We start from the raw sequence: 20,272 nt of genomic DNA, 5'->3' as shown, positions 1-20,272 counted from the left end.
CAATCCTTGTTGTGAGGTATCAATCGATAGCAGAGCCAATTTTCTGGATAAAATTCGAAACTTCTCTGCAGCATCTCATGCAATGATGACATGTGACACTGTTGATGACGATCCATCTGTTGTATGGGGACGATAAGCCCGGACGTCCCCTTGGTGTTGTTTGAGAGGAGTAGGCTATGTTCTGCCTTCACCCCCTTCCTTCTCTCATCATCACAAAATGCAAACACGATACCACATTACACACACACCGTTACAGTCGTCTGTACATGTGAGGTACCCTTCACACAAATCTCATACTTCGCGAAGGAAAGGTGCTAGTGGGCGCAAAGAATAGGGAGAACCTTTCCAATGAGGCGGCTGAACTTGTTCTTCGTGGCCTCCCAGCCAAGCATGCCATATGAGTTTTCTTCTTACTTTTATCATTGCGAGCTGTACCACACCTCTATGATCTCTCTTTTACAACATTGAACAAAACTGATTCCCTTTCGTTTGAGCCAATAAAGCTACACCTCAATGAAAAGTCTGCAGCTCGTGGTCTAGTGGCTAGCGTTGCTGCCTCTGGCTCACGGGGTCCCGAGTTCTATTCCCGGCCGGGTTGAGGATTTTTCTCCGCCCAGGGACTGGGTGTTTGTGTTGTCCTCAATCTTTCATCATCATTCGTGAAAGTGGCAAGATTGGACTGCGTAAAGACTGGGAATTTGTACGGGCGCTGATAACCGCACAGTTGAGCGCCGCACAAACCAAACATCATCATCATCTCAATGAAAAGAATGTTAGTTGTCTCACAACATTTGATTCTAATTAAGTATTCGTTGGATGTAACCTCTGGGTTGCTCTGCCATCATTTGGAACCACGCCTGCATTTAAACAGCTCGTCACACATGACGTACATCGACCCTGGCTTTTAGTATTCCAGCTGGAAGCTTCAGCGTCCATTAGATACGGGAAGCGTGATTCACCACTCGAGGACCCAAACAAGGACACGCCTCAATTCTGCTGCCGAGAGTTGCTGTCGGCATTCCATAAACCGCTTCCTGAAGAAGCAACAAGCTTCATATCTGCGGAGAAGCATTTCGATTCTGATCACAGCGATAAATAATGTACGAGTGCAGTGTTGCTTGTAGAGGTTACTATTAGGGCGTTTTAAACGTACTATTGTGGGTACCGCACTATTGTGTTCGCAGTTAACTGATTCTCTACGTATATTTTCTTAACTGAGGAAGGTAATGTTACTATCTGTTACCTACCCTAGCGGTCTTTTACGTGTGTAACAGTGAGTGTAGGGGGACTTTCACGGTCATGCGTGCAGCAGTATACACCGATATATCAGAGCTGTAGAAAACTGGTTAATGTGTAGAATGTGGAAGCAAAATAAAGGAAAATCCATTTGGATAAGACTGATTATTTGAAATGATCGTAATTAGTTTTCACGATTGTTATTGTGCTGGCTTAGACCTCTTCCTAACATGATAGTTTTTGAAGAAGCAACGAACTTGATTTCAACATTGCGAGCTACTGAGTTAATACGTTTCACTTATTCTGACCTAACCTGCCTCTACAGTTGTTTTTCTCCATTGTCCCTTCTTGTGCCTAGGTATCTTACTTCAGTTATATTTATAGTACCGTACCTCCTCTCTTCGTAAGTTATCCGTTCACTGAAGTTTTACATCCTTCTATAATGCTACACCTCAAGACTAGTAACCGAATACTAGAGGTGAAAGAGATTCTCGCTGGTAGTGCTGCTTTTGAGATGTAATGAATGGATATAAAACGAAGAAAGAACATAACTAAACTCCTGTCGAAAATCGGTAGCTGGAGAGTAGGGCCTGAGAGGACTGATCATCTGTACCACGAATGCACATCGAACCAGACAGTGGAAAAATTTATAACATACTTCATGAACTGTAAGTCAACCTGGCGAAGAGGAACTTTGTGAAGCATTTTTTCTTCTTGTCGGTCAAAGTATGGCGATGTAAACCTTCACACCACCAGAATACGAGCGGGCAGCCTTTGATTTGACCAGCAGCGCACCACTGAGATCTAGTTTCCACAGTCGCTATTGTTTCGAACACTTCTTTCTTTATACACGACAGAACTCGACGAAGAAAACGACATCTTGGAAAAGGAAGGAGAAATGAAGATCGAAACTTGACGGCCCGCTCCTTCCATGTGCGAGTCCCGCGTCTTCACCACTGCAGTAGGCCGCTCGCTGAAAATGAAAGTGGTGGTGCGACAGCCGTGCCCGTGGCCACCACCGTGACTCACGAGACAGGTCGATCAGCGGCCACTCTCGGCCACTGCTGTTCTCTGGCACGAACATGGGTGACTCAGCCCAAAGGGAAGCCCTATGACGTTTACTGAGAATCACAACGCATGTCTGGGAAATACACAAATGTTCGCAAAACAGAAGTAGAAGGGTATGTGTAGGAAGGGAGGGAGGGAGAGAGAGACAGAGTATATATTCCTGACGTAGCAGATGAACGGTGATGGAGTTATTTCTTGCGGTAGAGGAAACCGGGAAGATGGTGATGTTTCCAGTACTATCGGGCAGGATCAGCAGGACCTGCAAGCAGTTAGCGTATGCCACGTACTCCAGTATCTCTATTTGGAGTTGTTTTCTATACTAACTGAAGTTATCGGGAGCATCCACTGACAGATGCGTAAACAGAATTAATTGGAAAAATAGGACCAAGTTTCGTAACAAGTTGCTCATTGTTTTTGTGGACGGAATTGTGCCTGATGATGGGGAAAAAAGATTGTAAATTGTGATAACAGAGTTTCCTTTCAAAATTATTTAATGAAACCGATGTCCTGTTAACTACCCCGTTTATCCATGACAGTGATAGTAAGAGGGCGTGCTGAAAAGTAATGCCTCCGAATATTTTACGTGAAAACTCTTACAGCTTTTTAAATAAAACAATCTACGGCTCTATTCTTCATGTCTACAGTTTTATTTCTCAACATAGACATTCTGGCGACGAATGCGTTTCTGCTAACGAGAGACCAATTTCTATATACCGTCACTGTAGAATGTTTGACTTTGTTGACAGAGCCACAACTTCACTTGTGCTTGCATCGCTTCATCACGATGAAAGTGACGTCCTCGAAGGTGTTCTTGAAGTTTCGGAAACAGATGACAATCGGATGGGGCCAAGTCGGGACTGTATGGAGGATCATCGATAACAGTACTTTTAAGGCGTCGAATTGTTGTAGATGTCGCAGCGCTAGTGTGTGGTCTGGCATTGTTATTCTGTAGGACAAGATCTCCTCGTGTGGATAAACTCTTCGAATTCGAAACTCGATTACAGCAGGCTTTTTCTCACGCATCGACATAGGTACGTTCCACATCGCCATGTAACACAATACAGTTCGTAGCCCTCTAAGGGCAAACGGCTGTAAATATGAAGACATGAAGAATAAAGATGTAGAATGTCAATAACGATTGTTTTATTAAAAAAGTTTTAAGGTTTTCACATGAAATGTTCGGAGGTGTTGCTTTTCAGAACGCCCTTGTACGATTCTCGGTGAGTCTTTCCGGTGCGGTATCTGGGAAACCTTTAAGCTTCGGGCTTACTAGAGCATCAGGAATATGAAATGTCGAACAAGAGGGAATACACTATGTCCTAAGCAAGAAATGTGCAATTTATGAGGAAATATGGCCGTAATTTGACTTTTAAGAGTGGAGGAAAAAGTGTTCAAATGTGTGTGAAATCTTATGGGACTTAACTGCTAAGGTCACCAGTCTCTAAGCTTACACACTACTGAACCCAGCCGGCCGCGGTGGTCCCGCGGTTAAGGCGCTCAGTCCGGAACTGCGCGACTGCTACGGTCGCAGGTTCGAATCCTGCCTCGGGCATGGATGTGTGTGATGTCCTAAGGTTAGTTAGGTTTAAGTAGTTCTAAGTTCTAGGGGAGTGATGACCACAGCAGTTAAGTCCCATAGTGCTCAGAGCCATTTGAACCATTTGAACTACTGAACCTAAATTATCCTAAGGACAAACACACACCCATGCCCGAGGGAGGACTCGAACCTCCGCCGGGACCAGCCGCACAGTCTATGACTGCAGCGCTCTAAACCGCTCGGCTAATCCTGCGCGGCAAGAGTGGAGGAACCGGTATCATTTCCACGTTGGTGGGTACTCGTTTATCTATATAAACGATTTAGAAGACAGTCTGAGCAGCCGTCTTACGTTCTATGCACATGATGCTGTCGTTTATATCTAGTAAAGTCACCACAAGATCAAAACAAATTGCAAAAAGATTTAGAGAAGATATCTGAACTGTGCGAAAATTATCAATTGACCCTAAATAATGAAAAGTGTGAGGTCATCCACATGGTTGCTAAAAGGAATCCGTTAAACTTCGGTTACACGATAAATCAGTCAAATCTAAAGGCCGTAAATTCAACTAAATACCTAGGAATTGCAGTTACGAATAATTTAAATCGGAGAGAACAGGTAGAAAACGTTGTGTGGAAGTAAAACTAAAGACTACGCTTTATTGGCAGAACACTTAGAAAATTTAACAGATGTACTAAAGAGATTCCCTACATTACGCTTTTCCACCCCCTTTCGGAGTACTGCTGCGTGATCTGGGATCCTCAACAGATAGGATTAGCGGAGAACATCGAGAAAGTTCAACGAAAAGCAGCACGTGTTGTATTATCGCGAAACAGGGGTGAGAGTGTGACGGACATGTTACAAAATCTCCAATCTCCCCTCAAATCCTTCGGCTTCCTGAAGTACATGAACCCAACCACTCAGAACACCCATTGTGACCGGTCACTGTGTCCATCCCCTGGGGTGGACACCATTAAAACAAAGGCGTTTTTTTTTGTGGCGGAATCTTCTCACGAAATTTCAGTCACCTACTTTCTACACAGAATGCGAAAATATTTTGTTGCCGCCGATCTACAGAGGGAGAAACGATCATCATCATAAAATAAGAAATCAGAGCTCGCACGGGAAGATATAGGTGTTCGTTTTTTGCACCCACTGTTCGAGAGTGGACTAATAGGGAATTATTGTGAAAGTGGTTCGATGAACCTTCTGCCAGGAACTTCAGTATGATTTGCAGAATATCCATGTAGATGTAGATGGAGATGTAAGTGTGAGAAATTGTTGGGATCGGCATCGAAGGTATCTGAACTTTACGGTCACTTTGACTGCTTGATTGGTGGAGCAGTATGTTGATGTCGTTTCTGTCCTCAGTAGCTAAGTGTCTGAAATGCCTGGATACCGCTTAACCTCGTATGACTGCTTTGGTAACATTCACCTTTCATTAACTCTATGTCCTCTTCAAACGGGGGGTTAAAACCTACTGTTGCCGACATTTTCGTCTTCTTCTGCTTGACGTTTCTGGTGTCAGCTAAAGCAGCAACGTCATTTTACACTACGACTTGTGAAAAAGACAAAGTAGTAATGAGATGTATGCCACCGATTTCAAATGGATGTAAGTGCAATATGTCTCAGAGGCAAGGAATGTACAACAGACTATGCAGAGCTTTGTGATAGAGAAGACAATGTGCTTCAAAGTCACACGCGTTTCATACCACTCGACCTCATGGTTCTGCGATGGAGGTGAGCCTGGCCTACGACGCCGGGCGCTTCGAGGACACAAACCTGCACGACAACAACACTAGGGACGTCATCATTTAAGACAAGGACACGCCGCTTGACGTCGCGCTTGAGCTTACACGGTCACTTCATCTAAAAGAAAACAGCCCCATCACAACGACTTATATCACATGTCGCTGTTAAGGAAAATAGGCGAAATCATGGCAGCAAAAATTATCGTATTTGGCAGCCATAATTACTTATTGCTTGATAAGAGTGGGAGTTGAGTGTCACGGAAAATGAAAATCGAAGGGATGACTTCGCTGGAAAGGAAATGGGTACTAATTGCTGACGGAAAAGGCCTGCTGTGAACAGATTTACAGAGACTTTAAGGGAACAGACAGTTTTTATGTTAAATTCCTGAACAAAATAAACTTGTATCCGTAGAGAACAAACTCTATATTTCACTCATGGAACATCCCATTCGTTATTAACAGACTGAACTCGCATACGGAGAAGAGAGCTCTGGCCCCTGTACGACAGTCATAGCTAGTGTATCAGTGGTTTCCTTAAATAATTTCAAGCGAATGTCGTGGTGGTACCTTAAAGAGATTAGACACAGTTGGGGCGCTCAGTCTTTTTCAACTGAATGCCTGTTGTGTAAAGACTGCAGTGTTGATGGATTTGTTTTTTAGAATGCACTCATTGCATAAATACTGTTTTTTATCCAGCGTCGAAATTATTTCGAGCAGTTGAAATTCGCCGTTCCCTTCACAGCTGACAAAGCAAATAAAGTGTAAGTGAAATAACCAATAAGATTCACAGGAAAAAAATGGAATACCTAGTCTTGTTTTCTTTGCTGATACTCAGGGACGAAGTAGAAAGAACGGAAAACAATGACTCACCGAAAGCAATTCTAATGAATCAGTCACCAAGCTCCTTGTTGAGCAAGTGGTGCCCAAATGATACTAAAAACGCTCATTACGACACAGGCTTATTTACAAAGTCGTCTTGATCTCTATAAATGGACTAGGCGACTAAACAAAAAAAGTGGACAACTTTTCCGAGGGTTCTGAACAAACTTAATTATGTGTATCACAGTTACGTGCTAGATCCAACCCCAAGAATCGAAAAACACGACGAGTTTTGGCTGTTATCGATATCGACACTCGTCATAGGCTTTCCAAGACATTCGAGAAGGTTTTAATTTTAAGTCTGAAAAATTCAATAGTGAATGCGAAATTACACAAGAAATTAATAAAAATAAATTAAAAACTACAATAGCGAATGCGAAATTGCAGAAAAATGTGTTTATTTCTTTCATTTTGGAGTTACATCAGCATGCTACGCCAATTGGCAATTGCAGATGCTTTGACTTCGTCTGATGTCGTCCCGGTTGCAAACACTGGTAAGATATGATGGAAGAGAGGAAAATGGTACATCTGGCTATACGGCCATTGTTGCGCAGATGTCGAACTGTTGTGGAATACTCGAACGGATATTTTATGGAATATTGGAACTTCATATCGAACTATAGGAGTGCAATCCTGCATCATTTGCCGGATTAATTTGAAACATTACAGATGCTGCACATGTCGTAGGCATAGACTGTCAGGGAATATTTGTATGTAGAATGAGCAATTCGAAAATTACGGCCGGCCGCAGTGGCCGAGCGGTTCTAGGCGCTTCAGTCCGGAACCGCGCGACTGCTACGATCGCAGGTTCGAATCCTGCCTCGGGCATCCATGTGTGTGATGTCCTTAGGTTAGTTAGGTTTAAGTAGTTCTAAGTTCTAGGGGACTGATGACCTCAGAAGTTAAGTCCCATAGTGCTCAGAGCCATTTGAACCATCGAAAGTAACCTGCAACGCTAAGACAGGCGTGGTGCGATAGTTGGGCGATCTTATACCTATCACCTCTTCATTACAAACATACTGTTTTCACGGTTCATCGTAGCTCAACCAGTTAGCAATAAGTATTTGTAAATAGTATACATAAACCTCCCTCACGAATCAGTCTATTACTGATAACCAAATCAAAATCCGTACAGTAGTTCCTGAGGTTTTTGAAGGATTACGAATGCACTGGAAGTTCGTAATGGCGAGAAATACACTGAAGCGCCAAAGAAACTGGTACAGGCAAGCGTATTCAAATACAGAGATATGTGAACAGGCAGAATACGGTAACGCCTGTATAAGACAACAAATGCCTGGAGCAGTTGTTAGATCGGCTACTGCTGCTACAATGGCAGGTTATCAAGATTTAAGTGAGTTTGAACGTGGTGCTATAGTCGGCGCACGAGCGATGGGTCACATCATCTCCGAGATAGCGATGAAGTGTGGATTTTCCTGTATGGCCATTTCACGAGTGCATACTGAATATCAGGAATCCGGTAAAACATCAAATCTCCGACATCGCTGCGATCGGAAAAAGATCCTGCCTAAACGGAACCAACGACGACTAAAGAGCATCGTTCATTGTGACAGAAGTGCAGCCCTTCCGCAAATTGCTGCGGATTTCAATGCTGGGTCATCAACAAGTGTCATCGTGCGAACCATTCAACCAAACATCATCGATATGGGCTTTCGGAGCCGAAGGCCCACTCGTGTACCATTGATGATTGCACGACATTAAGCTTTACGCCTCGCCTGTGCCCGTCGACACAGACATTGGACTGTTGATGACTGGAAACATGTAGCCTGGTCGGACGAGTCTTGTTTCAAATTGTATCGAGCGGATGGACCTGTAAGGATATGGAGACAACTTCATGAATCCATGGAACCTGAGAACATGCATGTCAGCAGGGGACTGTTCGAACTGGTGGAGGCTCTGTAATGGTGCACACGTGCAGTTGGAGTGATATGGGACCCCTAATACGTCTGCCGGCCGGGGTGCCAGAGCGGTTCTAGGCGCTACAGTCTGGAACCAAGCGACCGCTATGGTCGCAGGTTCGAATCGTGCCTAGGGCATAGGTGTGTCTGATGTCCTTAGGTTAGTTAGGTTTAAGTAGTTCTATGTTATAAGGGTCTAATGACCTCAGACGTTAAGTCCCATAGTGCCCAGAGCCATTTGAACCAACCCTAATACGTCTAGATACGACTCTGATAGCTAACACGTACGTAAGCATCCTGTCTGATCACCTGAGTCCAGTCATGCCCATTGTGCATTCCGACGGACTTGAGCAATTCCAGCAGAACAAGTACGAGAGGGTGGAGACCTCTTCTTAACAGCATGTTGTAAGGCATCCCAGATATGTTCAGTAATGTTCATGTCTGGGTAGTTTGGTGACCAGCGGAAGTGTTTAAACTCAGAAGAGTGTTCCTGGAGCCACTCTGTAGCAATTCTGAACGTGTCCTGTTGGTATTGATGACTGACTCTGCAAGTATGAAAAAGATGCCCGTCTCTTTTGATTGCACTCACATAGCAATTCAAACGTTCTACACCGCCAAGACACCAGTGTCGCAAGTACATGATATAATTTTCAAGTTTTTACCTTAGTGTTTCCCGAGAGAAAGGGATCTTAACAGTCGGACAGACAGATAGTCAACGAAGCGATTCTATAATGGTGTCGCCGGCCGGGGTGGCCGAGCGGTTCTAGGCGCTACAGTCTGGTACCGCGCGACCGCTACGGTAGCAGGTTCGAATCCTGCCTCGAGCATGGGTCTGTGTGATGTCCTTAGGGTAGTTAGATTTAAGTAGTTCTAAGTTCTAGAGGACTAATGACCTCAGAAGTTAAGTCCCACAGTGCTCAGAGCCATTTGAACCATATAATGGTGTCATGTTTACCGATTGAGGTACGAAACCTTAAAAATGCGGTGACGTCTGGAGGGGATACGGGTTGGTCGGGCGGGAGGAGGGGGGAGGGGCAGAAGGAGGGCAGGGCGTAGTAGAAGTTTTCCTGGGTTCCCGCAGCTCTAGTTAACCCTTTGAGTGCCCTATTCATCGAACTAGTAAGGTCGGCAGTTCGTAAATGCTACTTCGTCGAGCTGTTGCGTTTCATTTAGTTGTGAATTGCCCTTTGTAAGAGTCTCGCCACGCACGGAGGAGACGAACCGGACGCGAAAGTAGGCGGAGAGCTGCGGCGCGGCGGTGCAGTGCGCTGACAGCTATGGAAAGCAGACGCTCTCCCGACAGCCGAGCCGAGCCGAGCCGGCCCCGTAAATCACGTCGGCTGCACCGGACCGCGGCGGCGCGCCGGCCACTCCCAGGGCAGCGCGGCGCGGCGTGTCCGCCTAGACTGGCTCCGTTTACACGCCGGCCGCCGACTGTGTGCGGGCTGCAGCGACCACCGTGCAGCTCTAGCGGTAAATGACGGGCCAGAATTGTGGCTCTTTTTCTTTCGAAAACTACACCTTATCGGTCGGCCTGTCTTCGGTCTAGTCAGCCGTCTCGATTTCCACATCATTACCAGCAGAGCGGTAACACACGGGCTTACTTGGTTTCGCTTCTTGGCAATTATTTAACTGCATGTTGCGTAAATCAGTTGCACGATTTATATCGAAGTGACATTCTGAACACCATTTTCAAATGTTCTTTACCCGCCTCCGTGACCGAGGTCGCTAACACACACTTACGCGGTGGTTAAAAAATGGTTCAAATGGCTCTGAGCACTATGGGACTTAACATCTGAGGTGTCAGGACACATCCCACAGACCAAGAATCTTGAGACTTCGAAAGAAGTAAGGTTTCACAGTGCAAGTACAGGAAAAAAAAATCGAAAATGGTTAATTTGAATTACACACTAAGGGGACAAACAAACTGGTATATCTGCCTAATATCTAGTAGAGCCCCCGCGAGCACGCAGAAGTGCCGCAACACGACGTGGCGTGGAGTCGGCTAATTTCTGAAGTTGTGCTAGAGCAAATTGACACGATGAATCCTGCAGGGCTGTCCATAAATTCGTAAGAGCACGAGGGGCTGGAGACCTCTCCTGAACAGCGCGTTTCAAGGCATGACAGATATGCTCAGTAATGTTCATGTCTGGGGAGTTTGGTGGCCAGCGGAACTGTTTAAACTCATAAGAGTGTTCCTGGAGCCACTCTGTAGCAATTCTGGAAGTGTGGCATGTCGCATTGTTCTGCTGGAATTGCTCAAGTCCGTCGGAATGCACAATGGGCATGACTGGATTCAGGTGATCAGACAGGATGCTTGCGTACGTGTCAGCTATCAGAGTCGTATCTAGACGTATTAGGGTTGGTTCAAATGGCTCTGGGCACTATGGGACTTAACTTCTGAGGTCATCAGACCCTCATAACTTAGAACTACTTAAACCTAACTAACCTAAGGACATCACACACACCCATGCCCGAGGCAGGATTCGAACCTGCGACCGTAGCAGGCCACTTTTCGCACAATACAGATATCTTGTCTAAATCATTCTGCATTTTTATTTTTGTATTAACAGTTGACTACAAGCGACGTCATTTCTAAACTTTTGGTCTGACGAGGTAAGGCAGAGATAAAAAAACAGTTAAATTTATAAATTTGGGTGGAAGGGTGATATTGTTGTGGGAATAATCCTGCTCTCACGAATGACGTAGCACACTAATAACGCTGGTGAGAACCGACAATTCCATTATTTTGCACTTCATTCGCTGTGCTCTACGCAACTCGCTGCCAACTGGAATCAACAATTTAGGAGGCCAGAGATGAAAGCATGGAAAGCGTATATACTGACTACTTTGGTCACTAAGGCGGGCTTGGCACTACTCCTCCGTATACTGATTATGGCTGACAGGCCAGTCAAGTCTCTAATCAGCAGCAGTCAGTTCCATCTGTACAGTTCATCGGTTACTACAGGTTCTAAACTTACGATACATGGTATACACCTGAGAAGCAAGCATGGGCCGAACATCTTGACATTAGCAGACCTAGCTGGTTTCACCATTCTGCACCGGTCACGTCGCGAATGCTACTTACATAATAGAAATAATTGCACACAAAACCACCGCAAAACTCAATTACTCTTTTTCATTCACTGATAACCCCACTATATTTTTCTTTAAGACACCCATTCTTCTCTGCACGGTCACGGAAGTGTGTTACATATAAAGAAATTCTGCTCTCTGCATTATTACATTGCGATTCACACATAAGTTTTTCGCAAACGGTTTACAGAATCACTTTCAGTGTATTTCTTGGCAGAGGGTTCATAGAACCACTTTGGGATTATTCAAATTCAACTAGCACATGGGAAAAATGAACACATAAATATCTGATATCTTTTGTTTATTAAGAAAGTCATTTGTCCGTCTGTAGGCGGATGTCAACAAAATATTTTGGCTTTTGGAGGAGGAAGCTGTTGACTGAAAGTTCGTGAAAAGACTTCGGCGTAATGAAAATGCATTTATTTCTTTAATTGCCACCCTGAACTCGCTTGTCATATCGTTGATTCTCTCTACCTCATTTTGCGATAGTGCCCTTGTTTGTTTTCGATGTCTTCCGTGAGTCCAGTCTGGTAAGGATCATGTACCGCGCAGCAATTCACCAAAGGAGGGCGGACAAGCGTGGTGTAGTCAGTCTAGTAGATTTGTACAGAGCGCTTCCGTGTCCGCAAATGGTGTTACCAGCTAGAGAGTACTCGCAAGTAAGTTATTTAAGTCTGAACTTTCGTCATTTTGAAAACACGTTGTGCATTACAGACACCATAAAAGTAGCACTATCTTTTTCTTGCAGGGGTAGGACACATCTACATATATATGCCGCAAGCTACCTTACGGTGTGTCCCGGAGGGGACTTTGTGTACTAGTCACCTCTCCGCTTTCCTGTCCCAGTCACGAATAATCCACGGGTACGATCTGGAATGCAACAAAATTCTGAGACGTGGTACAAATGACACACGCCTGCTATTTCTTCAAACTGCGGATCTACGAATTACATAAATTTCTAGGGAAAAAAAAAAGTGTTTGTTTCCAGTGCATTTGACCGTGTCCGCTCTTGTAATCGGGATTCTCGGTGTGATGTAACTTTCTAAATAAACTGATAGGAGCGGTCGCCCTGCATCCGTATTTTTATCGGACAGACGTTGGAAGTCCTCAGAAGTAAATACTGATAAAAGAACGGCCTGCTACAACAGTGAGATCAAGTTCCGGCACAGAAGAAGAAAAGCACTCTATCTAGGTTTTCAAGGAAGTGTGGAGCATCGCTCGGCTGCAAAGTTTTCGCTAGATCCCGAAGTTTCTGTATGTGACCAAGAAACTAGCAACCAGAAAATAAGTTTTGTAATATGATTCTAAAGCCGTTGTCTTCTTTTGTCTGAGGACTGGTAACCCAGCCAGTTAGATGAAGAACATACAGTTTTATGTGAATTATGGATCACAACACGATACCCTCTTTCTTTTAACTGCTTGAACTGAAAGTCACAGTAAATGTTCGGAAACTGGTATGTGCCACGCGGGGTAGCCACGCTGTCTAAGGCGCCTTGTCTCAGTTCTCGTGGCTCCCCCCGTCGGAGGTTCGAGTCCTCCCTCGGGCATGGGTGTGTGTGTGTGTGTGTGTGTGTGTTGTCCTTCGCGTAATTTAGTTTAAGTAGTGTGTAAGCTTAGGGACTGATGATCTCAGCAGTTTGGTTCCACAGGAACTTACCACAAATTTCCAAACTGTTAGGTAACAAGCCTGACACATCAGAAACTGAAGTAGTGTGATGCACTCCTTATAACAAATTATGAAACATTTTATCCTTCATATTATTGTATGATACGCTACCAACAATTTCGAACGTGAAATGTTCATCGTCGCACTTTTTTCCTTTTTTCCCTTTTTGTTTCACTATTTTTGCTATATGACATTATAAATACAATCTTAAATTCTACACTCCGACTAAGGAAATTGTTGTGATGCCTACTTGATAATGATTCCAAACGCTTCAACAATTCTTTTGGATAAACACATGTACCCAAAAGTGGAGGGTAACATGAGTAAACCTCGAATCCGCTGCACTCTGGTAGATTTCGATTTCTTTTCAGGCAGTTTCTTACTTTTATTTAGTATGATTATATGCTAGAAACACGATACCGAAGCGTCAAACGACACATTTCGCACATGTAACGCATGTTTCTTATTTGCGTTTGCAGTCGATGTGTACGCGCCGTAACAGTTCTGGTAACTGTTAGACGAGGAAAGCAAGCAATGTGGAGGTGCTAGTTGTTAAATATTATGGAAACTGATAGGAAGAGAAGAAACGTGATGATTAATGTGGTAGTTCAATATGCACAATAGTCAAGTCAGTTCCAAAATTCTTCGAAAGAAGACGATAGTCTGTTAGACTATTTTAAAAACTTTTCTTTGATATGCCTGGAATCACTTCTGGGCTACTTCGTACACATCACACAGAAGGCGTGAAAATAATAGCAAATTTTGTAGTGTATGATGAGGTACAGCAGTAATTATTGCCCCTGCTGGGGTATACTGGACAGTTCAGATGTATCTGAATGTAATATAAGCAGCATAATGAACCACTTATTAAAAATTAAGTACAGAGTTATGAATGACATACTTCAGTTTCTGTTTCGTGTTACCTGACAGCTTGTGATTCAAGAAGGGGTTCTCTAGCGACTCAGTAGTCTACTATGTTCATGCGTACATTTCAGTCGTAATGTAAAATATTTTGTTGCAGCATAGTTATATAATAATATTAATTCAAGTGCAGCATATTTTAATCTAGCTCTATTAAGAACGGACTGAGATCTATCAGAAAGTTGCATTTGTAAAATCAATTAGTTTCAATGTCAGGTTGACAAAGACAATCAGAGAGTTGCGTGTTTCGTTCTCAGAAATATTGTATTTGGCAGCAGTGCAACTTCCTATTAGCAATTACTGGTACGCTTTCCCTGCTGCATTTCGTGATGGCTTGTAGAATATAAAAGTGGGTCAAAACAGTTACCAAGAAAGACAACTGACTTCACACCCAGTTGCTGAGTATTCTGTCATAATTGAATAGTGCCTGTATATAGCATAACGACACGAAATCTGTACAAATTACATTTCGCTCAGTGAGAAGCAAGGAGGACAGCGGCCGCCTTTGTGTTGAATGGCCCGCCACGTCTCGCATCGTCATTAAATCTCTTTTGGAGGCACTGCATAATGGTTAGCATTCGACACGCCTTTGAACCCCGACATGGTACACTCGCCCGGATCTTTACGCATGCTTGCTCGCATAAAGGCCGCGTCGACATTTTGCATGGTCTGCTAGCCATAAATCATGAGAGGACGGCGCCGTGATATGAAAAGAGAAGCGAAGGAATACAAACCCGTCCTGTCTGAAATGAACGACCTAAGCTCTCTAGTTGAATACCCTCGTCACAGCTCGTTGCTCTTTCATGGAGAACAACAGCAATAATTACAGAAACGATACAGATTGTTCAGAACCTCGACAGTACTTTAATGCCCTTTCTCTTCTTCTTAGAGCAGTTCTCGTAAGTAACAGCTTCGTTTCAATACTGTCAAAGGTTCCTTAGTCAAAAATCTTGGACGTACACGCTTCGTTGTGTCAGTTTGCAACATTACGTCGCGAGGAAGAGCACTGCTTGTTGTCTGACACAAATCATTCTAGTATGTTTGTCATAGGCGCCTAGGGAACACCACCTACGTAACGACAATAGTATTGGTGGATGTGATTTGAATCAAATATGTCTACTGAAAGCTGCTGAAAATTTCATCGTGATGAAAATCTATGAACTAATAATGACGACAAGGCAAGTGAAAAGAGGAATGGACGCTTCACTAGTTAAGTAACAAAGAGAGCACTGATTACTCTTCGATACTGCTTAAGCGTCACAATGTAGGTACATTAATATTACCTGCTGCTAGGGGCCAAGCCATCCAACTCCATAGAAGTAAATAGTCCCAGTATGAGAAGGTATAAGCAACAGAAACGTGCCGTGGTGTCATTCGCAGTATAAAATAGCTCATCACAGACCACATGCATATAAGAAGATGCAACAGTCTTACTCATAATGTGGCTACAGGCGGTGGAAATAGCAGAACAATGGCATGTTCACGAGAACATATTGTAACTGATTACGTAACCGCGGGAAATTTGTCCGAATCGAATCATATCACTCCCTTTGTTGCCACATCTAGCTTTATTTATCCCGCAGTTCAGGCTGATATGCCACCTCTCATCGCATTATTACGTCAGTTACGTATGCTGCTAAATTTATTAAGAGACGGTCACACGAATTGTGGTTATCTGAATCCGGTCACCGTTATTGTGGCGGGTCGAGTGAGAGTTATATATGTGAAAGCATGGATCTTATACATAGCGTAGATAATGACTGGAGAATGGCTCCTCTGACATATATAAATATACCCTCAATAGAAATTAAACTAGAGAAATTGAGTCTAATAAAAAACTGAGATGGGTAGTGTGTCAGAAAGCTATTACATGTACCACTTTTACTTATCCAAGACAGAAAGGAGATCAGCATCGGTCGTAATATTATCTCTCTTTTTTATTGTATTGCAAATCTATATTTCAATAGACACTGAAGCTATCTTCAGTGCTGTAGATACACATGATACAAGAATACGGCACAGAAACAACAAGTTGATCAACCGCCATGTTACAATTGTACACAATTACAGATCCACGTAATAATGTAATTGTGCACAACTATGACATGGGGTTTGATCAATGTGTGTTTCTATGCCTGGTTGTTGTATTATTTTCATTTGTAGCCCTGATGAAAGCTGCACTGTCAGTTGAAATCTAGATTTGGATTGCTGTAAAAAAGACAGATGACAGATGATATTACGACGGACGCTGACCTTCTTTCTGTCCTGTAGTACATCATGGTCGTGGGTGTAATCATTCCTATGGAATCGAACATGACTTATTTATACCATAGGTCACTATTCAGTTATTAAATGACGGGACATACTGGTTCTGTCATACTCTGCGATGAAATGTCAGTGGCATATTGTTCTCGTGTCTGCGTAGGCAAATAGCTCCCTTTAAGAAATTTAAAAACTAGTAAATTGTTATCATAGACTACTTTTGCTTATCCATCGTGTAATTTGTAACAACTGTTACTTTTATTGCTCTTGTTATAACAAGTAAATTTCTCTTACTAACAACTGTATGCACATTTTGCATCAGCGTGAGACTCATGCTGAGTAAAACTGTCATCAATTATTTTGGTTAGTTTGAAAACCACAGCGCTTTACTAGACACGTTCCTGTTGGAGAAGGTACACCAGTGCCTTCCTCCGACGTTTGAACTGAGTTACTCCGCCAGCGATGGGGGGTCCCACTGTTTAACGTGGTCTCCGATCACGATGCAACCCGGCCTTTTGCAGTTATAGTAGCACCAATCAAACGACTGACGAGACATTTTCTGCTTGATTTGTTTCAGTTTCACCAAACGTGACACCGAGAATGGATGAAACCCTTCTGATTTCCATTCTCCGTTGTCTCAATTTTCTGTGATTGACGTAGATCCATCAAGACATTAAGTTTATCCGTGTCATGTGGGTATTGCTTGAAAGACTTTTATGAACTAGTATATGCTGCGACAATCAGTTGTTACTAATATTTTATTAGCACGACGTGTTTCGGCAGCTTACTGCCACCATCAGGTGCATTTACAGTTACTTTTAAGGTGTAATTAAAATGAAGTGAGGTTGTAGAAAATGTATCTTGACATAACTACATCCAGATATAATGTTTTATCTTCACTGCATCCTACTGTTTTAACAATAGTACAATATTTGTAGCTAGTTTATATCAGCTTTTAAGAATCTTTGGACTGACGTTAACAAATGAATGAATGTGGAAGTGTTAAGTTGTGGTGTACTTGCTACTATGCGCTGAGTGCCAGACAACGAAACTATCAAAAAAATGTAAGTAAATGCTGTTACAAAACGAAGTAATCATGTCTATCAATTAATGAACGCATTATAACATACGTATCTTCCTGAACAAGCGTATTTTTGACATATAACCTCACCAGAAAACACAGCAAAGGAAACTAACCTCATTCATTTTAATTATAACGTGGAAATAACTGTTAACGCAACTGATGATGGCAGGACGCCACCGAAACGCGTCGAGCTAATAAAATTTTAGTAACAAGTGACTGTTGCAGCATATATTATTTCATAAAAAACAAATATTGTAGGGATTGCCAAAGGCCGTTGAAATTAAAATTTAAAAAAGCAAGAGATAAATACATCATATAGGAGAATACTATATGCCTACCCCGATAATGGCGGGTACTCAACCTGGTAGCTTCATCGGGTCTCCGAATGGTACGCATACAGATTTCTTCAATGCAATATTAGCAGTGATAACGAATTGAGAAGTATGGTAAAGGACACCACGATAGCTACAGGTAGGAGTCAGTCGGCGCGGCACGAGATTCGGGGCAAGTGCAGACGGGTATAAACAAGAAAGAGGACTCACATCATGCTCTCGAGCTTGTCTGCGATGCCCTGGTCCTCGCGGACGCGCTCCTGCGGCATGGTGCTGAGCAGAGCGTTCGCCTTGTCGTTGTAGGTGCCCAGCATGCCGCGGTACATGTTGTACACCAGCTTCCGCACGTGCGGGTCCGAGGGGTCCACTTTAGCGGCCATGCTACCGGCGGCGGCTCCTTCCGGAGGCATTCGAGAGCGAGGAGGCGGCGCTGCGACCGTTGGGACGCGGTGGGTCGTGTGCTGCTGCTGCTGCTGCTGCTGCTGCCGCCTGCTGCCTTCACGACGCGCGACCGGCCGGCGACTGGCGGCCGCTGGAGGCCGCTCCGCCGCGCCGCCGCTGATGACGTCACGCGCCGGCTGGCCCGCGTTTCCTTCCGTTACCGCTTCCCAGTAACTACTCCTCTTCCTGCTGGTAATGCATGTTATCTCTCCGCAATGTGGAGGATGTCTAGCGAAGTCGTATCGCGTACTCGCCAGTCACTGAAAACTGTTCACTGCCACCATTAAAAATATAAAACTACCGTAGGCTATCGTAAGGAAGCGCAGACTACGGTAGTTTTCCTAGTAGCTTTGGTCAGTTAAGATCGTAATCGCGTTACCTAAACGTTAGGTGTGTTGCATACGTATCGGGCGTTACGTCAAATGATTCTAATGGCTCTGAGCACTATGGGACTTAACATCTGAGGTCATCAGTCCCCTAGACTTAAAACTACTTAAACCTAACTAACCTAAGTACATCACACACATCCATGCCCAAAGCAGGATTCGAACCTGCGACCGTAGCTGCAGCGCGGTTCCGGACTGAGGCGCCTAGAACCGTTCGGCCACCGCGGCCGGCGCGTTACCTCATTTCGATCACTTTGCGTACTCGATCAATGTCTTACTAGAGTCCCCTGATCACTGGAAGCGGTGAACCGTCTAGAAACGGAGTGTGGATATGAAAAGGGCCGTTTAACCTACGGAATATCTTTGTTCTACATAGTTGTCCTCTTGTTACTTAAAAATAAACAGTATTTATAGCAAAGTTGAAATTGTCAATGTTAAATTTAGATTTTTTTTTTTCGAAGGTTGTTGATTTGTTATGTGAAATAGAGGGATGTTATTCTAAAAATAAGAAGAAATACAGATTTATTAACCGGCCGGTTTGGCCGAGCGGTTCTAGGCGCTTCAGTCTGGAACCGCGCGACCGCTACAGTCGCAGGTTCGAATCCTGCCTCGGGCATGGATGTGTATGATTTCCTTAGGTTAGTCAGGTTTAAGTAGTTCTACGTTCTAGGGGACTGATGACCTCAGCAGTTAAGTCCCATAGTGCTCAGAGCCGTTTGAGCCATTTTTGAACAAATTTATTATACAGTGCTAGAAAAGGCTATTTCCTGAAAGAAATTAAAATTAGGAAAAATGGAAAATTAAAGCATATCAAACATCGATTCAATACTTCATCCAGCTTATCTAAAACATTTTTCTGTTATCCATAAACAACTTTTGCGCTTATCAGTTATAACGGGAAACTTTGCCTGTGATCATGAAAAAAGACGTTCTATTGAGTGCATGTAAAGTCTACTCGCATCAAAAGTTACTGTTCTGGTTACAGAAAAGCGCCAAATTTCCGCGAGTAGCTAGTTTTCTTTCGTGCAGTTTTGTTTTGTAAGGATATAAAATACACTCTCGATTAACACTGAACGTTGTGCGTTCCTAATTATGTGCAAAAATGGTTCAAATGGCTGTGAGCACTCTGGGACTTAACTTCTGAGGTCATCAGTCCCCTAGAACTTCCATGCCCGAGGCAGGATTCGAACCTGCGACAGTAGCGGTCGCGCGGTTCCAGACTGTAGCGCCTAGAACCGCTCGGCCACCCCGGCCAGCAATTATGTGCAAAACATACAAACAAAAAACAATGAGAAGTCGTTGATTCCCAGTTCTTTTCTCACATATTCATTTACGTTTCATTCCCTACCAATGCTACCAATACCACCGGTAATCCCACCATTTACTACGTCATCTATGTACTCTAACTCAATTACAAAACCGTAGTTTTGGCAGAGCGCAGCTCTAGCCACCACGCAATCCTCTAACGGTTCTCACTTGCATGGCAGGTTATAAACTCACTGGACAAAATACTAGTCACTCCTACAAACGACCACACTGATCATTTTGGAACATAGTACATGATGCAGAACTTGTACCACGCTGTCATTTCTCACTCCACGGTCATGGCAGTGGTGTGTGCTGTATGTACCAGTCGAGCGTATGGAACCAGTGGAGTGAGATGGGTTTTAGTGGAGACATGAAGAAAGCCAGAAAGGAG

General features: G+C 43.7%; 1 protein-coding gene across 6 annotated transcripts in view; it reads right to left on the bottom strand.

Annotated features, from left to right (window-relative positions):
- The window catches only part of LOC124609172, a 754,237-nt gene that overhangs the window by 213,573 nt on the left and 520,392 nt on the right, over window positions 1-20,272 (bottom strand). The window contains exon 1 of one of the 6 annotated variants that reach the window (XM_047140054.1): window positions 17,957-18,256. The exons of the other annotated variants lie outside the window; for them this stretch is intronic. Within the exon in view, the coding sequence (XP_046996010.1) occupies window positions 17,957-18,156 (200 nt within the window). The 5' untranslated portion in view covers window positions 18,157-18,256. Of the gene's footprint in view, window positions 1-17,956; window positions 18,257-20,272 lie in introns of those variants that run through there. 6 annotated transcript variants of the gene reach the window in all.

Source organism: Schistocerca americana, chromosome 1 (genome assembly GCF_021461395.2).
Source record: "Schistocerca americana isolate TAMUIC-IGC-003095 chromosome 1, iqSchAmer2.1, whole genome shotgun sequence".
NCBI lineage: Eukaryota > Metazoa > Arthropoda > Insecta > Orthoptera > Acrididae > Schistocerca > Schistocerca americana.
This window is presented reverse-complemented; position numbering and strand designations above follow the sequence as displayed.